This window comes from Loxodonta africana, chromosome 4 (genome assembly GCF_030014295.1).
Source record: "Loxodonta africana isolate mLoxAfr1 chromosome 4, mLoxAfr1.hap2, whole genome shotgun sequence".
NCBI classification, from domain to species: Eukaryota; Metazoa; Chordata; class Mammalia; order Proboscidea; family Elephantidae; genus Loxodonta; species Loxodonta africana.
In genome coordinates, this window is record NC_087345.1 from 131,159,723 (window position 1) to 131,184,696 (window position 24,974).

The 24,974-nt window shown below is 43.4% G+C and overlaps 2 protein-coding genes across 6 annotated transcripts in view; one reads left to right on the forward strand and one right to left on the reverse strand.

Moving 5' to 3' along the window:
- Positions 1–9,984, forward strand: M6PR (mannose-6-phosphate receptor, cation dependent). The gene is made up of 7 exons (XM_003410679.4): positions 1–222; positions 4,248–4,427; positions 5,220–5,386; positions 6,493–6,602; positions 6,875–7,005; positions 7,556–7,682; positions 8,430–9,984. The coding sequence occupies exons 2-7, from the start codon at positions 4,249–4,251 to the stop codon at positions 8,550–8,552; spliced, it is 837 nt and encodes a 278-aa protein (XP_003410727.1). The 5' UTR covers positions 1–222; position 4,248; the 3' UTR covers positions 8,553–9,984.
- The window catches only part of PHC1 (polyhomeotic homolog 1), a 24,088-nt gene continuing 8,541 nt past the window's right edge, over positions 9,428–24,974 (reverse strand). For all 5 annotated transcript variants that reach the window (XM_064284652.1, XM_064284651.1, XM_064284650.1 and 2 more), the window contains 9 exons: positions 17,841–18,336; positions 16,122–16,933; positions 15,430–15,577; positions 14,977–15,188; positions 14,285–14,399; positions 13,304–13,412; positions 12,700–12,850; positions 12,002–12,233; positions 9,428–11,058 (listed from right to left, as the gene is read on the reverse strand). In XM_064284652.1, the coding sequence (XP_064140722.1) occupies positions 10,904–11,058; positions 12,002–12,233; positions 12,700–12,850; positions 13,304–13,412; positions 14,285–14,399; positions 14,977–15,188; positions 15,430–15,577; positions 16,122–16,933; positions 17,841–18,336 (2,430 nt within the window). In that variant the 3' untranslated portion in view covers positions 9,428–10,903. The remainder of the gene's footprint in view (positions 11,059–12,001; positions 12,234–12,699; positions 12,851–13,303; positions 13,413–14,284; positions 14,400–14,976; positions 15,189–15,429; positions 15,578–16,121; positions 16,934–17,840; positions 18,337–24,974) is intronic.

Sequence of the window (24,974 nt, forward strand, 5' to 3'; positions counted from 1 at the left end):
GCGGGGTCTAGTGGGAGGAGCAGTTGCCCAGCGGCCGCTTGGAGTTTCCTGTTTCCGGTTCCAGGAGTGGGACACAGCGAGGCGCCTAGGGGAACGCTGGCCTCTGACACAAGTTCTGGGACCGGGGTCCGCGGCTGGCCCCTCGCTGGCCTCGTTTCCCAACCCCAGACAGGAATTCACCGGGACATTCTGAGCGGTGGCTACTCCCTTTGCCCGTGGCACGTGAGTATGAGGGGGCGTGGAGGAGTAGGAGGGTGACGGGGGAGCGCTCACACCTCGGCGTCTGTGACAGGCTCCGGGATCGGCAGTCTGCCTTGGCCATGGTTCTGATCCGGCTAAGAAGCCGTAGGGCAGTATGGAGGCGGAAACGTGAGGGCGGGGAGTCGGAGCCCCGAAGAGACCTCCAAGACCAAGGAGGGTATTTACATATATTCGGAAGTCAGGGAAAGGAAGGTCCCCAGTTATGTAGTGCGTGTGAGGTGTCACTGGATACTTTACGGGGAAGTTTCGCCGGCATCCTGGAAAGAGGTTAAAGTGGCATCGTTCTAAGTAGTTGGAAAGCCAGGAAGTAGAGGGAGATTTTTTAGAACCCCAGGAGGAGGTTTGAGGGGAATGCGTGTATGGTGTGGAGAAGAGCACTAATAGAGGGAGTGTCATGCGTTCCTCTTTCTGGGAAGGTTCTGTTCTTGGGATATAGAACTACTAGTCTGAGGCGCTTTGCCTCTGGAGCTCTTTCAGCATTGGGCCTTTTAGCTAGTTGGCCCTGCTCTCTTTTCTGAAATAAATAGGCTGCTGGAGGCAGGGGAAAGGAGTAAAAGGCAGCTACATCAGAAATGACCGAGCGAGAATAAGGATATGCCATTCAAAATGGAAAATGGCCATGGCTAATCTTGAGTGTTGGCAAAGCAAGTGGTACACATAGCTCAATTGCTAGAGTAATCATCAGCCATCCCAATAAAGGAGAATTTTTTGCATTATCAAATAGATCTGTGATTGTAGAAAAAGAAAATTGAAGATTTTTCAAGATCGTAAAATTCTACCTTTTGTTCCCAAAGCATCTAGACAAACTCTGTGCCTTGAGCATCTAATATAGCACATTTAAAAATGGAGTACTCAGCCTTTACATTGTTGCACCCCTATATTTGTTGTCAGAAGTTTTCCAGCAAATATCTTTATGCCATGAATACTCCAAGCTGCCCCACTTAATGCTTGTGTGGATTAGGGCAGGTCATAGCCTCTGTAAGCCTCAGTTTTCTCATCTGTAAAATGGGGGGAAAAATACCTTTCTGATTGTTTTGAGGATTAGCTAACATAATTTAGGTAAAGCGCTTAGAGCATATGCAACTGAATCAGAGTATTGTGTGTGTGAGTCTGTGTATATATTCATGCATGTATATATGTGTGTGTGTATGTATGTGCAGCCAAACCTTAAGCTGGAAAGAAAGAAAAATAAGTGTAACTGCTTTGCCATTCACATCCTACCTTTTTGAACCAATAAGCAAATGAAAGATATTTCAGCTTAACTAATGCTGACTGCAGGGTATTTAACCCTTCATCACTTCCCAGTTCTATGAGTTTCTTTGTTCTATTTTGGGGGGAAAAAATCATCGACTTAACAGATAAGGAACTAACATTGAGGCCAAAGAACACAGCCTTCTGCATGATCATCCTTCCAGAACACTGCTGGAGTAAAAAAAAAAATCTTGAAAGGCAAGAATATTGAAATTTAAAATTAGATCCTGAGAGAATATAAGGAAATTGGCATTCCCCATATCTCCAAGGAGGGGAGGCTCCTCTTTCCTTTTAGTGAATCAGCTGGTCAAGTTATATGTTCAGCAGCAGGATACCTTAGGAAGGTGGGAGTTGGAAATGTGAGTTCTTTATTCTGACTCCTGGTCAACTGTGTGAGGAATCACTTCCCCTCTACCTCTTGTGTCAAAAAGAAAACATAACAACTGGACTAAACCAAAAACAAAGAAGTTTCCTGAATAAACTGGATGCTTTGAAGACCAGCATAGCAGGGGCAGGGGGTTGGGGACCATGGTTTCAGGGGACATCTGAGTCAATTGGCATAATAAAATCGATTAAGAAAACATTCTGCATTCCACTTTGGAGAGTGGTGTCTGGGGTCTTAAATGCTAGCAAGCGGCCATCTAAGATGCATCATTTGGTCTCAACCCACCTGGAGCAAAGGAAAATGGAGTACACCAAAGACAAGGTAATTATGAGTCCAAGGGACAGAAAGGGCCACATCAACCAGAGACTACATCAGCCTGAGACCAGAAGAACTAGATGGTGCCTGGCTACAACAGATGACTATCCTGACAGGGAACAGAACAGAGAACCCCTGAGGGAGCAGGAGAGCAGTGGGATACAGATCTCAGATTCTTGTAAAAAGACCAGACTTAATGGTCTGACTGAGACTAGAAGGACCCCAGAGGTCTTGGTCCCCAGACCTTCTGTTAGCCCAAGACAGGAACCATTCCCAAAGCCAACTCTTCAGGGATTGGTCTGGACTATGGGATAGAAAATGATTCTGGAGAAGAGATGAGAGGGCAGAGGGGGTCAGAGGCTGGCCAAATAGATTCGAAAATAGTGGAGGGAAGGAGTGTGCTGTCTCATTACAGGGAGAGCAACTCGGAGTATATAGAAAAGTGTATATAAGTTTTTGTATGAGAGACTGACTTGGTTTGTAAACTTTCTCTTAAAGCACTTTAAAGAAAAAAAAAAACATAGCTTTGGCTGCTTACTCTGATTCACAAGAAATTAGTCTGAAAGGGAAAATACATTCGTATATTTTTAAGCTTGTTGGTACTGATGAAGTTCTGCCTATTTCAGGTTTTATATTCAAAAACCACAGTTGTGTCAGTGGGAAAAGAGTTATAGGACTTTAAAGTATATTCAAACCAAAGTTCAGGTGTGGAGTCTGGGAACATTTATTATAAGTGAGAAATCTTTGGAAGAACTTTATCTTTGTGATCAGGAAGATTAATGATACTTTTAAGAAATTTTAGGTCCCTGGGTGGTGCAAGCAGCTTGCAATCAGCTACTAACCTAAAGATTGACAGGTTGAACCCACCCAGCAGTGCTGTGGAAGAAAGGCCTGGTGATCTACTTGTGTAGAGATTACAGCCAGGAAAATGGAGCAGTTCTACCCTGTAGCACATGGGGTTGCCATGAGTTGGAATTGGTTCAGCCACACAGGTTTAGTTTTTTTTAACAGTGGCCTGAAGGATCACTAATGGATACCAGAGTGAAGTCTTGTGTGAGGGTAGATCAATGTCTTGTGGGTATGAAGATGGACTAGAGAAAAGAAAATGAGTTTAAGAAATAGCTTTGTGTTTCCATTCCTAGAATAATAGAAACCAACAAGGGTATTAGATTTGCTGAATGGTAAGATGGCTTGGTGATTCCCAAGAGTTGTGAGCAATTTGGAGCATAGAAAGACAACTAAATGGATGGAAATCTAGGTGTGACTTACAGAGCCTAAGAAGGTGAGTTTTGGCAGACTTCTTCAAACCACTCATTCTGACCTAGTGAGTGGTGGTCTCTCCCTATCAGTCATATGGTGAAATAATTTTTAGAGAAGGTAAGACATTGAAGTAGATAAATGTCAAGTTGCAGGTACTGTGTTTATCTCTATTTAGCAGTCTTAGGATTTTTATACAAAGAGTCTTGGATGCTCCTGAATATCAGTGTACAAAGTTAGGAGCCAAAGTATTCAAGTTCTTTCTGTTTTACATCTTTCTTAATAACTTCCAACTTAAGCTTAAAAAAAATAAAAAACCCAGTCGTAATCTGAGTATTTTCTTAGGAGCAGCGACTGGTTTGAGCTGTATCTATGAACTAGTATTAGATAAACTTTGAATAAGACCCAATATTTTGCCAGACAGTCATGGGGCAAGGATGTCTCCACTCAGGCTATCATAATTAACTCTTTTGTTCTTTCTCTTCCCCCTTTCTTTCTTCTCACTCCCATAGTTTGTTCTGAAGGACTCACCTGTGAATTAGACTGAAAGTTATATGAGTTCCCTGATATAAGTTGTTCTTGGCACAGAAGTATTAAAGTGTACTACCTGTAAGAAAAGAAAAAAATTCAGTGTACTACTTGTTGTGTATGCCAAAGAATCCTATACTTTCTGCAGAATTAAAATACCATTCATTCATTACACATTCCTATGTTTTCTTTCTTTCCTTTCTCCCCTGACCCCTCCTTTTCCCCCCACACACACTCTCTCTCCCAAAAGGATGCTCCCCTTCCACGGCTGCTGGAGGACCGGACTGCTGTTGCTGTTACTCCAGGCTGTGGCAGTGAAAGAGTCCTGGCAGACAGAAGAAAAAACCTGCGACCTGGTAGGAGAAAAGGGCAAAGAGTCAGAGAGGGAGTTGGCTGTACTGAAGAGGCTGAAACCACTTTTTAACAAAAGGTAAAATGAGAAGAACCTTAAAGGGGCTTGAAATAAGGAGTTTTTTCCCTCTTCTTACTGATTTTACTTTAGTATTCCTGTGGAGGGAGTATAGGTATAATAACCTCCTGTGAGAGACAGTTCTAATCTGAACTTCAGCGATATCGGTCTTATTTGGCCATGGTTCTTTGCACTGTTTTATGATAAAGAGCAGACTCTCAGAAGTTTTTAGTAGTTGTGTGCAATTCTTTTACCTTATGCGGAAGAGTAACAGCTTCTAAGACTGGATCCGAGAGGTCAGTCTGCTTGTAGGAATTCAAACGTGTTTGATTATCTAAATAGAAGAGGACTTTAGAAGTATCAGGTAAACTATGTTTGGGCCTACATAAAATTGTAACTGTTGCGAATCTTCAGATACATTAATCTGAAAACCAGTTACCATTAAATTGACCCTGACTCTTGGCGGCCCCACGTGCATCAGAATAGAGCTGTGCTCCATTGGGTTTTCAGTGGCTGATTTTTCAGACACCTCTGGGGAAGGTGATCATTAAGGAATGAGGAAATATTCCATGAATACAGACCCTTATTCATAGGAAAATAGTATCTAATACTTAGCCTAGGTTATCAGGTATCCTAGGAATACATAGACTATCTGTCTTGGTGGTATGTTTTAATCAGTCATCATTAGCAATCGTGATGGTCTGTCGTGGTCATGGATATCTTACGATTCAACAAATATTGTTCATTGTTACATATAGCCATGGTGCCATGTAAATAAATCAATCACTCCTATCTTCTCACTTCTCCTTACAGCTTTGAGAGCACTGTGGGCCAGGGCCCAGACACGTACATCTACATGTTCAGGGTGTGCCGGGAAGCTAGTAACCACACGTCTGGAGCAGGCTTGGTGCAGATCAACAAAAGTAACGGGAAGGAGACAGTGGTAGGGAGACTCAATGAGACTCACATCTTCAATGGAAGTAAGACTCTCCCTATTGATTGATTGATCGATCGAGCCCAAGTCAGTCCCTCTGGCAATCTTGTATGTCTCTACTGTTGCCAGTCCCTTTAACATGTCATGGTATGTGTGGCTCAGCACACCTGAGATGCTCAACCACAGGATGTTTATTTCCATAGCTGTTCTGGCCCAAGGCTCGTGATATTTATGTGTTTGTTTTAAAGTTAGTGAGAAACTTACGCAAAAAGAAAAATCTGGTGAAAGACTTACCAAATACTTAACTTTCATGCTAGGCATAAAAATATCCGACCACTAATGTTTCTCGTTAAATTAATCCAACTTTGCCAGTTAAATTTTGAGTCCAACCTTTTTGGTAAGCTGGTCAGTCTACAAAAATTTCCCCACCACTGGCTTGATTTGTAAACTTCCACTTAAAGCAGAATAAAAATTTTAAAAATGTCCCCACCAACTTGTGCTATAGTGGTGATAGTTCTCAAAAGTCATAAAGTCATACTGCTCACAAGGACTATGTTGAGTACCTATATTGTAATTCCCTACCTTAAGCAGACAAATAACTAAATTGTCTGGTACAGATGATTTGTTATTTAGTATATAATGTAGAGAGTTTAGGGCGAAGGGTCAGAAGACCGAGCTGATCATATTTATTAGATCTGTGACCTTGAAAAATTATATCACAGTTTTGATCTTATTTTCTCATATTCAAAATTGGAAGGTGAATTCTTACCTTATTCACCTCACATGATTGTTGAGAGCATCAAATGAGATGTTTTGCAAAAGAACTTTGAACACAGAAAATAGTGAAGAGGAAATGTAGTTCAGTCTTAAGAATTACCCACTTTGAATTTATCTGTCAGTTGCCTATCTTTAATCTTAAAATTAATTAAGATTATTTTTGTAGGAGTACCTGATTCTTAGTTGTCTTAAACAAGGGAACCTAAAGCCGTTCTAAGGAAGCAAGTTTTAACGTGGCATTTCTGATATACAGAGGTTGCTCAGGAAGTTTGTTCTAATCAACACCAGTCTCACTGAACTCCTCAGTTCCAGTCTGCTGTATAACCAGATCTGAGTCTGCTTTCCCCATAGCTCCATTTTTCTTGTCCCTCTCAGGTAATTGGATCATGCTGATCTATAAAGGAGGTGATGAGTATGACAACCACTGTGGCAAGGAGCAGCGTCGTGCGGTGGTGATGATCTCTTGCAATCGACACACCCTAGCGGTGAGGCATCATGGGGCATATAAGCCTAGGGAGGTGATAGGACCGACCTGAGGTGGGAGAGAGTCTCCAGAGTGGGCAGGATGCATCGGATGCACATTAGAAAACTGGGAGTGCAGTTTTTCCCTATGATGTAAACGTCCCATTTCCCGTCATACATGGAAGATGTTACCAAACCAGGAGGAGCAAATGTTTTTGGGTTTTGTGTGTTTACATAGGAATCAAAAGAAAACACTTCACCTCATAATTGTTGGATTTTGTCCTGTCATCATTAGGACAACTTTAACCCTGTATCTGAGGAGCGAGGCAAAGTCCAAGATTGTTTCTACCTCTTTGAGATGGATAGCAGCCTGGCCTGTTCCCCAGAAGTCTCCCACCTCAGTGTGGGTTCTATCTTACTTGTCACGTGAGTACCCTGTTTCTCTCATCACTCCTAGCCTTTTTTTTTTTTAAGTCAAGAATAGCTATTTGGTAGTACATGGGTATGAATTGTGTGCGTTCTTTATACTGTAATTGAGGGGGAAGAACTGTAAAAATCTTCTTAAAACTCTTGACTATGCAAGTTAATAAAATGAGTAGGTTTAATGTTTTGTCCCAGTAAATGTTTGTGTCTTGGGGTGCTTTTTCTTTTTCCTGTAGAGTGCTGGACAGTTTTTAATACTGTCCTATTAGATTGTTAGAACTACTAGAGAAATGGAATCTTGTATGTAACAGTGAGTCAGAAACACACACACTGTGTCTCATTTTTTCTGAGCATTTTACTTTTCTTAGACTGACAACTTTAATTGGTTACCTAAGAAAGCTACTAGCCGCCTTTTTCATTCAGCGTTATTACCCTTTTTTACAGAACACAGCTTAGGGAACAGTTAGTAAGGAATATAGAGGTTATTCCTTAGTATCTGAGTTTTACCATTTCTCAGTTTTTAAGTATAGCTGTCTGTCTGCTTCCTCTACAGGTTTGCATCACTGGTGGCTGTTTATATCATTGGGGGATTTTTATACCAGCGACTGGTGGTGGGAGCCAAGGGAATGGAGCAATTTCCGCACTTAGCCTTCTGGCAGGATCTTGGCAACCTAGTAGCTGTAAGTAACAGGGCAGCTGGCTGAGTCTATAGCCTGCTTACAAGGTTGGTGACCAACTTACCTGTGTTGCCCAGGACTGGGAACTTCCTGGGACACAGCTTTTGGTGCTGAAACTGGAAAAGTCCCAGGCAGACCAAGAAAATCAGTTGTCCTTAAGTACAGAGTAGTAAGTGGTATATAACATCTTAGTTTCTGGCTTCACTCATACTTTGCTAGACGATTGACACTGTCAGAAGGTGGTATCTTCTCCCAAGTCCTGTTTAGCTATGAAGGGGGTCTAAATTTTAAATGGAGGAATGGAGCCCTGGTGGCACAATGGTTAAGTACTCAGCTGCTAACCAAAAGGTTGGTAGTTCAATTCTGACTCATGGCGGTCCTGTGGGACAGTAGAACTGCCCCAGAGGGTTTCCTAGGCTGCAGAGGGTTTCCTAGGCTGCAGTCATTATGGGAGCAGATTGCCAGATCTTTTCTCCCGAGGAGCTGCCTGTGAGTTCGAATCACCAGCCTTTCCGTTAGCATCTGAGAGCTTAATCGTTGCACCACCTGCACTCCTTCCTGTAAAGGTTATAGCCTAGGAAACTCTATACGGTCTTACAGGGTTCCATGAGTTGGGATCAACTTGACAGCACCTAATAAGTTGGAGAGGAGAGGCTCACCCCCTAGCTTCTTTTTCCCCAAATCAAATTAGGCTGATTCCCCCTAAGTTGGATGTTCTGAACTATTTCCGTCCTTGTTTTTTCCCTACAGGATGGTTGCGACTTCGTGTGCCGTTCCAAACCCAGAAACGTGCCTGCTGCATACCGTGGTGTTGGGGACGATCAGCTCGGGGAGGAGTCAGAAGAAAGGGATGATCATTTATTACCAATGTGATTGTACTTTAAATGTCCGTCCTCTTCAGTCCCCCAAACCAAAGCGTACCCAGCCAGATTTCTCAAGTGTCTCTACTCGTCTCATCAAACCCTCGATAATCGCTCTTGCTTTTCACTTTGCTTTTTGTCTTCTCACTGGAACTCCCTTCTTTTGCTGCCTGTTTTGTTTTTTAAGAGGTACAGTTGTTGCAGAGATAATGGGGCCAGTGACAACAGAGGCTGCGGGACTATCGCTTTCAGAAGGTACAAATAGCATAGTGATAGTGGGCAAAAGGGGTGTGGCAGGCCCCCTGGCCCTTTTTTTTTTTTTTTTCACAAGTTTTTGAGACACTGGATTTCTTTTTTTAAAAAAAAAAAAAAATACAAGTTTTAGTTGTTTTCAAGCTGTTACTCTACCATAGGCTCCGTGAGGATCTGGGTGGAATTTCTTGCTGCTTGGAACTAGTCTGCAGTGATTACTTGGTTGCGATCCAAGCTGTAAAGCACTGCTATTACGTCTGAACCTGGAGAGGTCCTAGCCTCACTTCTCCCACCTGTGATTAGGACGGGAGAGGGGAGAGAGGGGGGAAAGGAGAAATGTTATCAATGACAGGATTATGAGGTATCATTCCTTGGCATTGGGGTGACTTTTTATAGCTTCAACTGGTTCCCAGATTGTGGTCTCGTCAGTTTATGTATAGCCAAAATGCCTACTACAGAAACCCAGTCAGTTGGAAAGGGAAATGAAACTGATCTCCTATGCTACAGGTGTTCCAGAAAAGGGAAGTCAGTTTGCCTTGTAGTGGGATCTCCTTGGTTTTCTCTGCCCGTTTGTAGTAAAAACTGGCAAAGCTTTTATTCCTAAGGGGTTTCCCTCTACCAGTATTTCTGAACATGTTGCACTTTCTTTCCAGGCATGTCCTTTTTTTTTTTTTCCAATTCTCTGGAAAGGGAATGAAGTAGAAGTGAGACATCTAGGACTCTGCTGTCCTCTGCTCTGGGTGTGGGCCGCTGCCACACCTGTCCTTTCCGCCGGCTCAGGGAGGTGTCTTCTTGCCCGCAACATTTCTGTGGTACAGGGTTTTTTCATCTTCTAATGCTTCCACTTTTGTTTTGGCCATGTGCTTGGAAATGTGGGCTGATCTTTCTGTAACAGTGAACGCCTGGGCCACTGAAGAGTACGGTGACTCCAGTGGACAAAAAACGAGGGCTGAGTAGGTGAGGGGCCTTTTGTATAGGCTTGAGAAGAAAAATGAAGTTAGTCATCTTTAGATTTTCCATACTATAGGAATGATTTTTTTTTTTCCTTTTTAAACAGGGAAAATAATGTTATAAAAGCAACATCTTTTTTATTTTTTGTTTGCACCCCTTCCCCACACCCTGGTGTTTTAAAATGCAAAAAAAATACACTTTTTGTACGAAAACACTTAAAGATTAAAACAAAACAAAAAGACCATGTTGGTTTAATCATTTGTCTGAAAAAGGGGGGTAGAAATACTGCAATTGAGTAAGACAACTGAGACCAATTTTCATCCTTTTACTGAGGAAGAAAAAAATATTTAATATTTTTGTTGTACAAGGAATAGCGCCTAAGGCAGGTACTTATACTCCTGACCTTAGCCCCACTTACTCCTGTTTTATAAAGCTATAGGACAGAGCAGAGTTGGAACTGAAAAGAAAGACAACAGATAGATTGGAGGGGAGCGAGGGATGCAGAAAGAAGGACAATAGCCGTACACGTGCCAGTCAAACACTTTTAGTCCCTGCAGCAAATCAGAAAGATGCCAACCAAGTCACTGGCTGGTGACCCTGCCACAGATGCAGGTGAAAAGGTTCAATACTAAGGGAGTGACGACAAAGAGAAAACTCCAGGCCACAGCTACAGTGAGACAATCCAGAAGGAATAGGGGGAGTACCAGATTTTTCTACTTGTGCCACACAAGCTAGAAAATCCTACCTCTCCCCTTGGGGGCGCAAACCTACACCCCACCCATTTCCTTGCCTTACCATATTGTATATTCCTCTTGGAGCAGAGAGACCCTGGCTAGATGCTCCACTCCAGGATAAGGCTGAGCAGTCCTAGTTCTCTAGACTGCCACTTTATTATAAAGACAGGATTGGGGTCAGTGGGAATGGTGAGCACTGTAAAGATTTTTAAAAATAAAGTAGAACCCAGAGAAAATGTCAAGAGCTGCTGCCATGTAGCACCAGCAGCCAGTTCTTGCACTCTTCTTCCCTGTCTCAGTAATCCCCTCTACAGAAGATTGACATAATTGGAACAGCTCTTTCTTCCCTACAGTCTGCTGGTACCAGGTTATATAACCTGGACAGTAGGGAGTGTCTGTCTTAGGCTGGTTTGTGCAAAAGGACACGTTAGGTCTCCTTGAGGACATTTATCTTGGCGCAGATCTTGAGAGCAGGACCCAGCTTTATGTTCATGGCACTCATAAGATGTTCTTCTTTAAGTAATAAAAGGGCCTGTCCATCAATCTCCTGGGAACGAAACTCCTCTGCAATCTCTTGGCAGCCTAAGAGAAAACGGTGGAAACACGTCTGAGAAACTGCATGATAACATCAGAGGATAAGGGGGAAAACTAAAGATGAATAAACGGGCTTAGCAATGGTTAATCCCAAAGTAAAGCTCACTTTTCCTAAAGTCACTAACAGGCCTGAGATGGCAAGCAAAATGAAATTAGGGCAACTGGCTATCAAAAAGGAAAAAAAAGCCAAGGTCAAGAAAGAACTAAGTGCATAGATGTAACTTTCTCCAAGTGGTTTGGGGGGGAAAGGGGCAAAAATATATGCATGTTTCCTAAAATTTTATCTTGGCAAAATATCAAAGTTAAGAGCCTCTTTGACATTTTTAAGGGCCCAAAATTTAGACAATAGCAAGACATGATTGCGCTTTTCAAGAGAAAACTATCCTTTTGTCAAGAATAGAAAGTCCTGTCTTGAAGGGAGTAGGGCAGCATGGTCCCTTAGTTTTTAATCACCCTCTTCACCGAAAAAAGTTAAAAGTCTTTTATCTGTGTTGGGTATCACACATAAAAATATTCTTTTGCCAAAAGCTTTTGGTAAGAAACATAGCTGAATAATAGATGAGAAACTGCAAAACTGCTGGCATGGTAGAAGACAATGTCAAGCCAGAAAGAAGAATAAATTATAAAGAGTAACGAATAAATATTAAGATGGCGTAGTGGTTAAGAGCTACAGCTGCTAACCAAAAGGTTTGAATCCACCAGGCGCTCCCTGGAAACCCTGTGGGGCAGTTCTACTCCGTCCTTTAGGGTCGCTATGAAAGTCAAAATTGACTCAATGGCAACGGGTTTTTGTTTTTTTTAAATCAAGCCTTACTGCTTAAAAATTAGCTATGTTTCCTGACAATGGCCCACGTAGGATGGCATAAGAAAGCCATGTAGAAAAACTAAGCGTATACATATGCTGGATTCTGTTGGCGAGGCCCCTCAGTACCTTGTAGAGAAGCAATAAACTCATACACCTCCTCTACACTCCAACGGCTAGGGTTACTGGACAGGAACACAGGGTTGATGCCATGTAATTCTGGTGTTGGAGGAGCTGTGTTGGGGTTCCCCAGGTCACGTTCTCCATGCCCAGCTCTCACTGATAAAGGCCCAGGAGATGTTGGTGAGAGTGCTTCATCATAACTGGAATTATCTGAACCCCGACTAGAGTCCTCTTGACCCTATAGAGGAAACAGCAAAACAGTGAGGTCATGAATAACTTAGTGCCATAAGTCCCACCTTCCCCAATCACCCTGGGCTGGAAGGTAATACTGGGCACAGAGGTAAAACTAAGCTTACCATGCAAGAGAATTTGCACTTCATCTGCAAATGCCCAAAGACACTAGTATACTCTTAAGTGCCTTTCAAGTATAAACTATATCACTTTCTTGATACATATATTACTAACAATTGATCTAGATTATCTCTACTCAAGTACAGTATAAGGATTAATGCACACATGAACCAGCAGTCAGGTGTGAGGAGATAAAGGAGGTCAGGATATCTTGAAATTTGGAGTAACGCAATCCACGCGACACCAGAGTTCTGGTCTCACACCCCTTACCTGGGCAAAGGTATTGCCCTCTAGGGGAGGAGGAAGACAAAAGGTCCATTATAAAGGTAGCTGGCTCTGCAACAGAAGCTCACCCGGTGGCGCTTGCCCTGGATCTTGGCACGGGCAATGTCAGAGGAGCTGCGGCGGGGCCCACGCCGGCGAACGCGGGCATAGTTCGCTTCTTGAAACTCTTTCATTTTTTTCCTCTTCAGTCGGAACTGGTGGCTACAGCTCACATTGTACCTGTAGATCAGAGCATATATAAGGTGCTATAAAAAGTGCCAATGGTACTATAAACTACCTCTGCTCAAACCAAAAAACCAAACCCACTGCCATGGAGTCTATTCTGACTCACTGCTACCCGGTAGGACAAAGTAGAACTGCCCCATCAGATTTCCAAGGCTGTAAATCTTTACAGAAGCAGACTACCACATCTTTCTCCTGAGGAGCGGCTGGTGGGTTCCAAACCACTGACCTTTCTGTTAGCAGCCAAGCACTTAACCACTGCACCACCAGGGCTCCCAATTACCCTGCTTTCTAGACCTAATAGATATGAATTGATATTTTAAGAGCTGATCTAGGGGAGGGAATGAAAACAACTGAGACATAAAATATCAGCTGTGAAATGACCCCAGGGAAGGGGTGTGACATTAGATGTAGGAACCATGCTGAGGTGAAGTGTGGTGCCTGTAGTACCTCTTAGCGCAAGTCATGGAACAGAACCTCTTGGAGCCACGAAACTGCTCCGCAGGGGCGTACTTCCCACAGTACTCACACTTCAGGAGATTTGCCTTCTTATCTAGTTCTGAAAAAAAAAAAAAACAGGCATACCTGGAGACTCACCTTCAGCTTCTGCTGCCCCTCGGGCCCTCATTAGGCCTAGGGCTGGATTGTAATCACTCAAGGATATACGCAGACAATTATTTTCCCCAAAGATCTATACAACCTGATGAGGAATACCTAAAACACCAAATTCAAAATCCATAATCTAGGAAGGGAGGAGAAGGTGGGGATTACAGAGGAAACGAGACTGACCAAGAGTTGATCACTTGCTAAAAGCAGGGTGATTGGAACATGGAAGTTCACGATACTATTCCCTTTTTTGTATCCAAAAGTTTCATAATAAGTTAAAAGTTCAAAATCCAAAAACACAACGTCCTTCGAGATCATAAAATCTTAACTTTAAGCCAGACTGATTTCCCTTCTAAATGTCTCTTACTAATTTTATCTGAATTCATACTCTTAAGATTCCAGACATACTCCATTTTTTAATGGGCAACAGGAACCAATTTACTGAAGACTAGAAAGATAAAAGATCCCTCTCCCACAAAGACTCCCAAAAGCAGGGAAGGAGATGTAAATAAGAGTCCTTAACATGGATTATAGAATCTAGAATAAGGAAAACTGGAAATTAAGGATATAAATATCCTATTTTAGACCATCTTTTGAAAAATAAAGCCTTATAGTAAAGACAAATTTAACAGGTTACCTTAGAGCTTGATAAAATTCCCCTAGTAACTTTTGTATAATTCTGTATACTCTGATATATAAATATGGTTTCTGTGTGTAGATAAACTTCATACATTTCCCATTTAAATGAAATGCTGCTATTTTACACCAAGTCCTCAAATACATCTCTGTGAGCCTTATACCCCAGATGGGTTTCTCAATACTCACCAGCAGATGGGCTGTTCCCTCCCAAGGGGCCACCTGGCTGATTCTCATTCAGCCCTGTCGGGAGACCAGTCTGTAGTGCCTTCTCAGACTCTTTCAGTAACTGAGAACAACCCACCTGTCCCAGAAAAAGTTTACAGTGAAGTTAGTCTGCTTCCTTTCGGTCTCTCTCCAACATTCCTCCTCATCATGCCTTTCTTTGCCTGTATCTGAGTTAATGATCAAGTCTGGTTCAGAGAGAATCACTCTTCAACAGGGCAATCAAGAGTCTAATTGCCTTTTATCAGATAAGCCATTGGAGAACAGGTTCCTGTCCTTTTCCTTGCTAATGTGCACAGAATATGCCTTAGGAGTCAAGATACGGGGTTCTTGCCTTGGTTCTAAAGTCTCAGGAAGTTCCTTAACTTCTCTACTGCAATCTTCTCCACTATAAAACAACCTCTTTTATCTAACCAACTACTGTAGCTTTAAAGATCACTTTCTTTTCTTCTCCTCTCTTTCCTACATTTTCATTTTCTGATCCACATACTCTCCTTTTCCCTTCCTTTCCTTCTGTATAACTAACCAAATAACAGCACAATAGAGCGAATCTCTAATAATTAAATAGCTCTGTGCCTTTTGCTCTTAGTGGCGTTCAAAAAGACAATCAGACCAAGTCCCCACTTTAAAGTCCCACCTTATGGCCCCACCCTCACCGGGAAAGGCTCTGCTCCTTCCTGGATAACAAAGCCTTCAATGATGTGAGTGAGAATCTGGGGCTTCACGATGGCCTGTGGGGGTTTTGAGTCACTCATTTGTCTGGACACCATGGCTAGCGTAGGAGGTGGTGCTGATGGGGCAGGGGTCAAGGTTACTAGTTCACTGCTTGGGGTATTAGCATTCACAGCGGCCACTGGTTCAGCTTTCTCTGGAAAACAAACACAGATTAAGGAGCAGACGGGGAATGACATAATTGTTCCAGGCAGATATTCCACAATACATCTTCACCCTTGATCATTCACTCTGAATTCCCTATTTTTAGGAATTACGCATTAGTCCACCAAATTCAGGCCCATTTTCTACTGAACGAGATTCATCTTTTGACTCATTCAGAATTTTCTTTCTCTGTGCCCTCCCACAGCATTTTATTTAAGAAGTTAGTTGCTCACCTCCAAGACTGCTCTTCTCCTCCATGGCCTTTGGGCTCTCTGCTACTGGAGATGCCTTGGCAGGAAGCATTGAACCTAGTGCAGAGACATCTTCTCTCTCTTCTTCAGACTCAGCCTTGCGTTTGACAGCCAACGTCTGGGGTTTGCCCTATATAATGAACACACAAGGTGGAAGACGAAAGAAACCAAGATTTCTGAGTGCGGGACAATGAGGAACCACAATGACTCCCATACTTTCAGAGAACATTTCTCCTTAGTTCTAGATTCCCCAGTTTGTATACTTCCCATGGTACACCAAAATTCCCAGCCATTCCCAGAAGATGTAAATTTTGCATTACAACAAAAGAAAATACAACATTATTTGGTCCTAACTTAGACCTCAAGAACCTGTTTTCATTACAGACCAATCAAGATCTGTCTTTTCTTTGGATTGACTTGGTCAAGGCTATCTTGATCTAACTCAGTATAGGTTCAAAAACCTAAAATGATTTCAGTAGCAAATTTACCTACGAGTATGAAGTTCAAATATATACATTAATATGTGTGTCTCTCTTCTCTCAAAAAAGGAGCACATAAATACCAGTATCTTAACCTCCTCAACACTTTCATCCCCCATCAAATTTAACTTTATTTCCACTAAGTCCCAAGTCTGCTCTCAAGGTGATACTTTAAAACCATTAGACATCACTCACCGGCAGGTGCACAGACTGCATGTAGAAGGCAGCAGGGACCTGAGCTACAACAGGTGAGGAGGTGGTTGCCCCACCCTTTACTACATGTGCTGTCCCCTGCACAGGGGCAAGGGTCATCCCAGGGGCCAACGTGGGAGAGCACTCCTGAAGTGTACCAGGAGCCTGGGATGAAGGTGGTGAGGCGGCCAAATGGGCCTGACCCGCTGGCTGTGCTGTACCCGGCAACCCCCGAGAAGTAGGTGCAGCAGCTGCCAGCTGTGCCAACCCCAGAGCCTGTGCCTGGGCTGTACCTGGCTGTCTGGTGCCTACCACTTGCACAGGGATGTGAGGTGGTGGTTGCTGGGTAGCTGACATCTTAGCAGCCCCTAACTGAGGAGGCTTAAGAGGCGCTACAGGTGGTTTGGATTGGATGGGGATGGGTGGCTTGGGGGTTGGGTCAGGCGGGAGGGACAGGGGAGAAGACTGAAGCATGGGTTGAACAACCAGGGTTTGGGCTTGCTGCTGGGACTGGGAAGGTGGGACCTGCTGAGTAGGTGGGACCTGTGGTGGCTGAGGGGCAGTGAGGGTCGTGGTTTGCTGCTGCTGCTGCTGCTGCTGTTGCTGTTGCTGCTGCTGCTGCTGCTGCTGCTGCTGCTGTTGCTGCTGGGCCAACTGGAGGTGGGTGGCTGTGTGGAGGAGCTGAGATTGGCGGTGCTGGAACTGCTGCTGGTGGTGGATGGCGATCTGCTGCTGGATCACCACCTGTTTCTGCTGTAGGTGGATCTGTTGTTGCTGCTGAATCAGTGAATGGGGTTGAATCTGTGTATAGGTGGCTACAGACACATGCCCACAATGGAACAAAGAGAGAGAGGAGCAGAAAATAATAATCACTGAAAAACAGAAGTAATATCATTTTTCCACGTCGTGACTACTTTTAGATTCACATAGTTAACAGAAATCTAGGCTGAAAGGTACTCAGAAATCACCACATCCATACTCTCCTCTCTGAATTAGACATGACCATCTCTGGTCTTCAAGACCTTAAGGAAAAGAACTTTTCTTTTAAAGAGCAGTTTAAAAGGGGAGAAGTTTTAGTGCTCTTGTAGCCAGCCCACCTTAAACCTGTACTACAAGCTTTTTACAACATACAAAATACAGCAGTAACTACGCGGATCACACTCCCTTTCTTCATTAGTAAATACACATGATAATAAATCTGTTATTAACAGCGGGACCAAACAGTGTATAAAGCAAAAACATTTAAATAGGTTGCTCCACCATTTAACGATCCTTAAAAATCTCTTGTGTTTACCTAACTTTATTTTCTGTTATACTTAAAACATAAAATCCTTTTCCTCTGCATTCAGCAAAAGAGAACAGCTCCATGAGGACAGGCAGTTTGTTTCTCAAAGCTTTACGTGCACCACCTGCTAGAACACAGCAGGCAGTTCAGTAAGAACTGGGTGAATGAATGGGTAGGGTGAGTAAACTAAAGAACTCAGATGTAAGGAAGAGAGGACAAAGCAACTTGTAAGGTGACTGCTGCCTGGTGCAAACAGACAAGATCCATCTCTACTACCTGTCTTCCTATCTCCCTAAACTACTATGTCCAAGGCTGATATGATTTTCCTTCTAAAACTCCAGGGCCAAGAGAAGCAGGAAAGAAAGGCAAAGAATGTACTCTTCAGATTTCAAAGAAGTTCTGAGAGAATAATGACATTCTGAGAGGGGACAACTCACCTGAGCTAATAAGGGTCTGACTGGGAGCAGGTGTTGCTGTCCGCGTCAGGTTCATGCCCACATTCTGCTGACCACTCCCCTCGGCTTCTGCTTTCTTGGCCGCTGCACTTTCTGCCTCTGTCTGGCTGCCCTGGCTCACAGTCACTGCTTGGGCTGCAGGCAAGGGCTGCACCACTCCTGTGCCTTTCCTGGGACAGCTCCCACCACCACCCATTCCTGAGGAAGGCAACTGACCCAAGCCCCCAGGTGCCTGGCCACCTCCACCTGGACCCATGGACCCTGGGATGCTATTCCCACTGCCTCCACCAGCTTGGCTAAGGTTGAGGGACTGGCCTGTAGCCCCAGAAGAAGCCTGAGCCACAGCAAGGGCCTGGCTAGAGGCCTGAGAAAGGCTAGAGGTAGGGGTGGCTCCAGGAGGAATGGCCTTCTGAGTTGAGCCTTGCATTTGGGGTCCTTGGGCTGAGGCCTGTTGGTTCCTCACTGCCAAGTTCTGCACCTGAAAGACAAGAAAAACAGACAGATTGGAAAAAAGGGAACAGGAGGCACTAAGGTCAAAGATTTCTGTGACTGATTCACAGGCAGTGAAGACAGCTATACAGTGTCATATTCCACAGTCCACCTCAACTCATACCCCGACCTTTACAGTAATATACATTAAAGGCCTTCTAGTCGCCCAGGAAAGAACTCTGGAATCACCTCTAACTTTTTAGTCTCCTTCACTTACTATCAAGTCTGTCATTAAATTTGGTCATTTGTTCCTTCAAAATAATCCCTTAGATTTTCCCTTTCGTCTCCATTCATTCATTCAACATTTACCAAATGCTTTCTATGCTTCAGGTACTATGCTGAATACCAGGAATGCAGGAATGAAAGACACAGTCCCTGCTCTTAATGAGTACATTCTATTAGAGAAGAAAGGCAAAAAAAAAAAAAAAAAAAATCACTAATCACAATATAATACTATGCACAGGTATGTACAAGGTGCTACGGGAATACAGGAGGAAGACCAATTCAGCATAGGGAGATCAGCGAAGACTTCCTAGAACAGGTGATGTTTGATCTGAGATGCAGCAGGTAATAAATAGTGAAGGTGGGGGTTTGAAGACCTAGGTAACAGCATTTGCAAGGCCATAGTGCCAAGAAAGGACACAGCACTTTTGGAAATTGTAAATAGCTCACTATATTTGGGGCAAATTTCAAGGAGTGGCACGAAATAAAGCTAGAAAGGTAGGTTGAGGCTAGGGAGACAGAAAGGTACCACATCATTAAGGGTCTGGTGTGTTAAAGTAAGGGGAGGCTGAACTGTAATTTGGAAACAGGAAGTTTATCTGTCTGATTCACTGCTATATTCCCACCACCTAGCACACTGCCTGGCACATAAAAACTGCTCCCAAATATGGACACAGAGAAGAAATGATGATCACTTAATTGATTAAAGGAAGCCACTACAGAATATTAATCAGAATAAACATGATCAAATCTACAGTTGAAATATCTCCTATGCACCGCTGATGAAGTGTAAATCAGCACAGCCACTTTGGAAAACGACTGACATTATCCTAAATTTCCTGGACATTCACACACCCTATAACCCAGGAGGGAAACCCTGGTGGCGTAGTGGTTAAGTGCTACGGCTGCTGGCTGCTAACCAAAGGGTCGGCAGTTCAAATCCACCAGGCGCTCCTTGGAAACTCTATGGGGGCAGTTATAACCCAGGAATCTACAAGAGAAATTCTTGCCCCTGTACAACTGGAGGCACATGTAAGAACATTCACAGGAGCACTATCTACAGTAATAAAAGCCTAGGAACACCCAAATGCCCATCAACACAAGACACGATGAATCAACAGTAGAATACACACACAACGGACTATTACATAGACGTCAACATGGATAAACTATAATATGCAACATACAGATGGATCTTGACAATGTTAAGAAAGCATTCCCAAAAAGATTACATACAGCATAAGAAGCTTATAAATTTAAATGCATATATATATATACACACATATATATGGAAACCCTGGTGGCATAGTGGTTAAGTGCTACGGCTACTCACCAAGAGGTCAGCAGTTCGAGTCCACTAGGCACTCCTTGGAAACTCTATCGTGCAGTTCTACTCTGTCCTATAGGGTCGCTATGAGTTGGAATTGGCTCAATGGCAATGGGGTTTTTTTTTTTTTTTTGGTGTATATATATATATATATATATATATATATATATATATACATGAAATATGTCGTCTAGCATTTGCTTCAAAATCAGCCACTGGCAGAGAGGAGCATGGATAGATGGGCCATGTGCTGAAGCAGGATGGTAGGTACATAGGGATTCTTTACATTTTCCTATTTTTGTATGTCTGAAATTTCTCATATTAAAAAGTGCTTTTTACCAACGATGTAAATGCAGTAAGACTACATTAAAAGGAACACAAGAAAAGCATGAACCTAAGAATCAGAACGATCATTACCATGGATAGGGGCAGGCAGGGGACAGAATCGGGGACTGCTTATTACGTTATAAAAAATTACTGAATAAAAGTGGGCCATAATTAGACCAATTATGGCAGTGTGTCATAAACCAACGATTATGATTTAGCAAATTCTGTGTACTAGAGGCACAACTTAAAACAATATTAGTGACAACATATATTTAAAAAACAAACAACTAATTTATCCTGGTAATAATGCAGAAAAAAATTAGAAGCAGAAAGAACTGAACTCAAGGAGACTAGTCCAGAGACCAGATGCCACAATCAATTCTGACTCATGGTGACCCCATGTGTGTCAGAGAAGAACTGTACTCCACAGGGTTTTCAATGGCTCATATTTCAGAAGTAGACCGCCAGGCCTTTCTTCCAAGGTGTCTCTGGGTGAACCTGAACCTCTAACCTTTTGGTTAGCAACCAAGCACATTGTTTTCACCACCCAGGGACTTCAAAGTCAAGCAGACTTGTTAGAAAACTAGTACAGTAATCCAGGTGAAAAAATAAGAAGAACCTGAATTCAGGCAGTACCAGTAAAGAGGAGGAGGTGACAGTTTTTGAGAGACGTTTACAAGAATCATCAGGTTTGGGCGCACACAATATTATCTGGCAATTGCATAGTTTTTCAAACCATCTTCCTTACTATATGGCTATTTCAAACTTTCCTACTCTCCGTATACCTCAAGAACTACCTCTCTCTTTGCTTCTCACTCTCAGCTGTTAACCTGACTCCTGCAGAGAAAATAAAAACCATTGTGTGAGCATTACTTCATTGGTTCCATCACCAAATGTATACATTTACCTGCATAAGCACTCATCATTTCGTCCTTCTCTCCTTCCTACCAAAGACCAATCCTTCTTTTTGCTCTGGATCCCACCCCTTGCCACCTTCAAGAAGCTTAGAATATTAATTCTCTCCTGTCTCTTCAACCTCTCCTCTACTGACTCCCCTTCATAACCATGTTAACATCCCCCAGCTTCACCCTCCTTCCTCATTTCTGCTAATTCTTAGTAACTGTTTACGGTCACTGTATCCATTTACTCAACTACTACTCTCTACTCATACTACTTCAACCCCCACCACTCCACTGAAACAGTTCTACCTCCATGTTATTAAATCCATCTTTCTTGCCCTCTCTACTGCATTCAACAGAAATGAGGGGTTCCCACCCTGTGCTACATACGCACATACCTTGTAACATTCTGTTCCCTGGTCTTCATCATACCACACAATTCAGATTTTCCTGACTGCTCCTTCCCACTCTCCTTTGCCTGCCCATCTCCCTTGAACTGCTCAATTTTCTAAGGGTTCATCCTAAACCCTCAGGGCTCCATTTTAAAAGACTCGTCTTTTCTCAGCCCACACCATCTAAGTAATTTTAAAAATTCCCTTGGCTTCAATTATTATCTATATGCCTCGTACTCTCAAATGTTTTATCTCCAACCAGATCTCTTCACTTAGCTTAAGAACCATATACATATACAGAATGGCTGACTCAACATATCCTTGTGGACAGCTCACGGGCACTTCTAAATTGACATGTCCTACAGCGAATTCACCCTAAATCCATTTCTTCTCTCACTGTTCATCTCATAAATTGCACCACTAGTCACTCCACTGCTCAGGTCAGTTCTCATCTCTGCCATCTCCCTTGGCACAATGGTTAAGAGCTGGGCTGCTAACCAAAAGGTCAGCAGTTCGAATCTACCAGCTATTCCTTGGAAATATGGGGGCAGTACTACTTGAATCAGAACTGACTCAACGGCACCTAACACTGCTCATGTAAGCTCTGTGGCATCTGCCCCAACATCCCCATCCACTTAATCAGTGTTCACCTTCTTCAATGATTTGTCTTTCTAAATTTTCTCAAATCTAGTCATTTCTCTCCAACTCCATTGCTACCTGCCTAATCCAAATCACCATCTTTACCCTAAACTGTTCCAACACTCTTATTCCCCCTATACTCACTCACAACCTTTCCATTTATTCTCCATAGAGAAGCCAACATGGTCTCTAAAAACACAGACCCTAGGGGCCTTCAAAATGAGATTCCTCCTAACTCTCCAATACCATCCCCAGCCCCCTCTGCCAAACTCTAGGAACACAGGCCTTCTTTCAATCCCTCCAACATATCAAGCTCTCCCTGGGGCCTTTGGACAAACCATTCCTCTGCCTTTAACAACTTCAGAGTCCTGGGTGGTCCTCACCTTACTAACTTCTAGAGGCCCCAACTTAAATGTCACCTCCTTGGGGAGGTCCTTCTTGACTTCTGTGTCCCTCCCCGGGCTAAATTAGGTCCCTTTCTATGTTCTTAAAGCACTCTGTACTTTCCAATGAAGCAATTATTACACCATTCAGGTGACTGTTTAATGCCAGTGCTTCAATGGTCCAGAATTTCCGTCAGTGTAGTGATCACGACTTTCCTGGGCATCCAAGGCTAAGGAATGTCTGATACATAATAATAGCTGACATTATGTACAGGGACTGTTCGAAGCACTTACACATACTAACTCATTTAGTCCTCACAACACACCCTGAGGTAGGTATATTATAATACCCACTTTATAGATGAAGAAACTATGGAAGAAAGATGTTAGATCGTTTGTCCCAGGTCACACAGTAAGTCCTAGAGCTCGAATCTAACTTCAATATCAAGACTTACATTTTTAACCAGTACCCTCTGTCCCTCCACATACTGACACTCAAATATGTAGAATGACTAGATGGATAAATGAATGAACCGGATGTGGAAGCAATCCCAACCTTCTTCTCCGTTTCCACTATTACCATAATCTAAAATAAAGGTCGTACCTTATAACTACATGAACCCAGGAGTCTTTTAGCAGGTTTCCTGATTTCTATCACGATCTTATCGAGCATATGTTCTGTATTAATCATCTAGTACTGCTATAACAGAAATACCACAAGTGGATGGCTTTAACAAAGAGAAACTTATTCTCTCACAGTCTAGTAGGTTACAAGTCCAAATTCAGGGTGTCAGCTCCAGGGGAAGGCTTTCTCTCTTTGCCGGCTCTGGAGGAACGTCCTTGTCCTCAATCTTCCCCTGGTCAAGGAGCTTCTCAGGTGCAGGGACCCCAGGTCTAAAGGAAGCGCTCTGCACCTGGTGCTGCTTTCTTGGTGGTATGAGCTCCCCAACTGTCTGCTTGCTTCCCTTTCATCTCTTGAGAGATAAAAGGTGGTGCAGGCCACACCCCAGGGAAACTCCCTTTACCTTGGATCAGAGAGGTGACCTGAGTAAGGGTGGTGTTACAACCCCACCCTAATCCTCCCAACATAAAATTACAATCACAAAATGGAGGATAACCACGGACACTGGGAATCATGGCCTACCCAAGATGATACATATTTTTGGAGGGACACAATACAATCCATGACATTCCACCCTTTGGCCCCCCAAAAATCACATCCTTGTAACATGTGAAACGTATTCACCCCAGCATATCATAGCAAGAGTCTTAACTCCAAGGCCAAAATCGAAAAATTCCTTTTCATCTGTGAAATCTAGAATACAAGTTATCTGTTTCTAATGGTATAATGGCAGAACAGGCACAAGCTGGACATTTCCATTAAAAATGGGAAAAGCTGGGAGGAAAAGGCATAACAGGCACTAAGCAAGTCAACAGAACACACTACATTAGCCCTCAAAGCTTTGAAAATAATTCTGTTCTCTGAGTCTCTCCAGACTCTAAGTATTGGCCACACTCTCCGGTTTCTGAGTGAAGGCCCCTTAGCCCTGGGCTTCACCTCCGCCTTCCAGGCCCACTGAGACAGCAACTCTGCTCCCTGGGCTTTAAGGCGTACCATTCTCCCTAGTCCATCTGAGTGGCAACTCCACCCTTAGAAACACCAGAGGCCATGGCTCCACCCTTTGAAACTCCTGAGGTTAAGGAAATACCTTTTGAGACTGAGGCAGCTCAGCTTCTTATGTTTTTTGTCTCTTCAGCTCCTGCTTCCTGGTTTCTTGGCCTCCTGACTCCTAGGGCCTCACGCCAGCATCTGCCCTGCTGGGGCAAGTGTTCCAAAGCTCTGTAGCTCTAAGGATAAGTGCCTGGAGGCACCCCACTCCTCACTCTGCCAGGAAGCCTCTTGCACACAGGCACTCAGCTCTTTCACTCCAGTGGGTCAGCTCCAGCACCTCTCATGCTTGTCTCCTGGTTCTGCTGCAGCTGGTTCTCTGCTGTTGCCACTTCTCTGCGGCTGCAGGTACTCTGCCGCACTGGTCCTCTGCTGTTGTCGCAACTCTATTCATTCACAGCTTCAAAACTGCTTCAACATTTTGAGTATCTGTTATAGCAGCACCCCAATCCTTGTACCAAATTCTGTCTTGTCATCTAGTACTGCTATAACAGAAATACCTCAAGTGGATGGCTTTAACATAGAGAAATTTATTCTCTCACAGTCTAGTAGGTTACAAGTCTAAAATCAGGGTGTCAGCTCCAGGGGAAGGCTTTCTTTCTGTGTCGGCTCTGGAGGAAGGTCCTTGTCCTCAATCTTCCCATGGTCGAGGAGCTTCTCAGGTGCAGAGACCCCAGGTCCAAAGGACTGTGCTCTACTCCTGGCACTGCTTTCTTGGTGGTATGAGCTCCCCAACTATCTGCTTGCTTCCCTTTCCTTTTATCTCTTG

Excerpts from the sequence above, each read along its gene's own strand:
- M6PR (XM_003410679.4), top strand. The coding sequence starts at position 4,249 with ATGCTCCCCTTCCACGGCTGCTGGAGGACCGGACTGCTGTTGCTGTTA. Across the intron at positions 5,387-6,492 it reads GACTCACATCTTCAATGGAA|GTAATTGGATCATGCTGATC; the intron begins GTAAGACTCTCC and ends TGTCCCTCTCAG. Across the intron at positions 7,683-8,429 it reads ATCTTGGCAACCTAGTAGCT|GATGGTTGCGACTTCGTGTG; the intron begins GTAAGTAACAGG and ends TTTTCCCTACAG.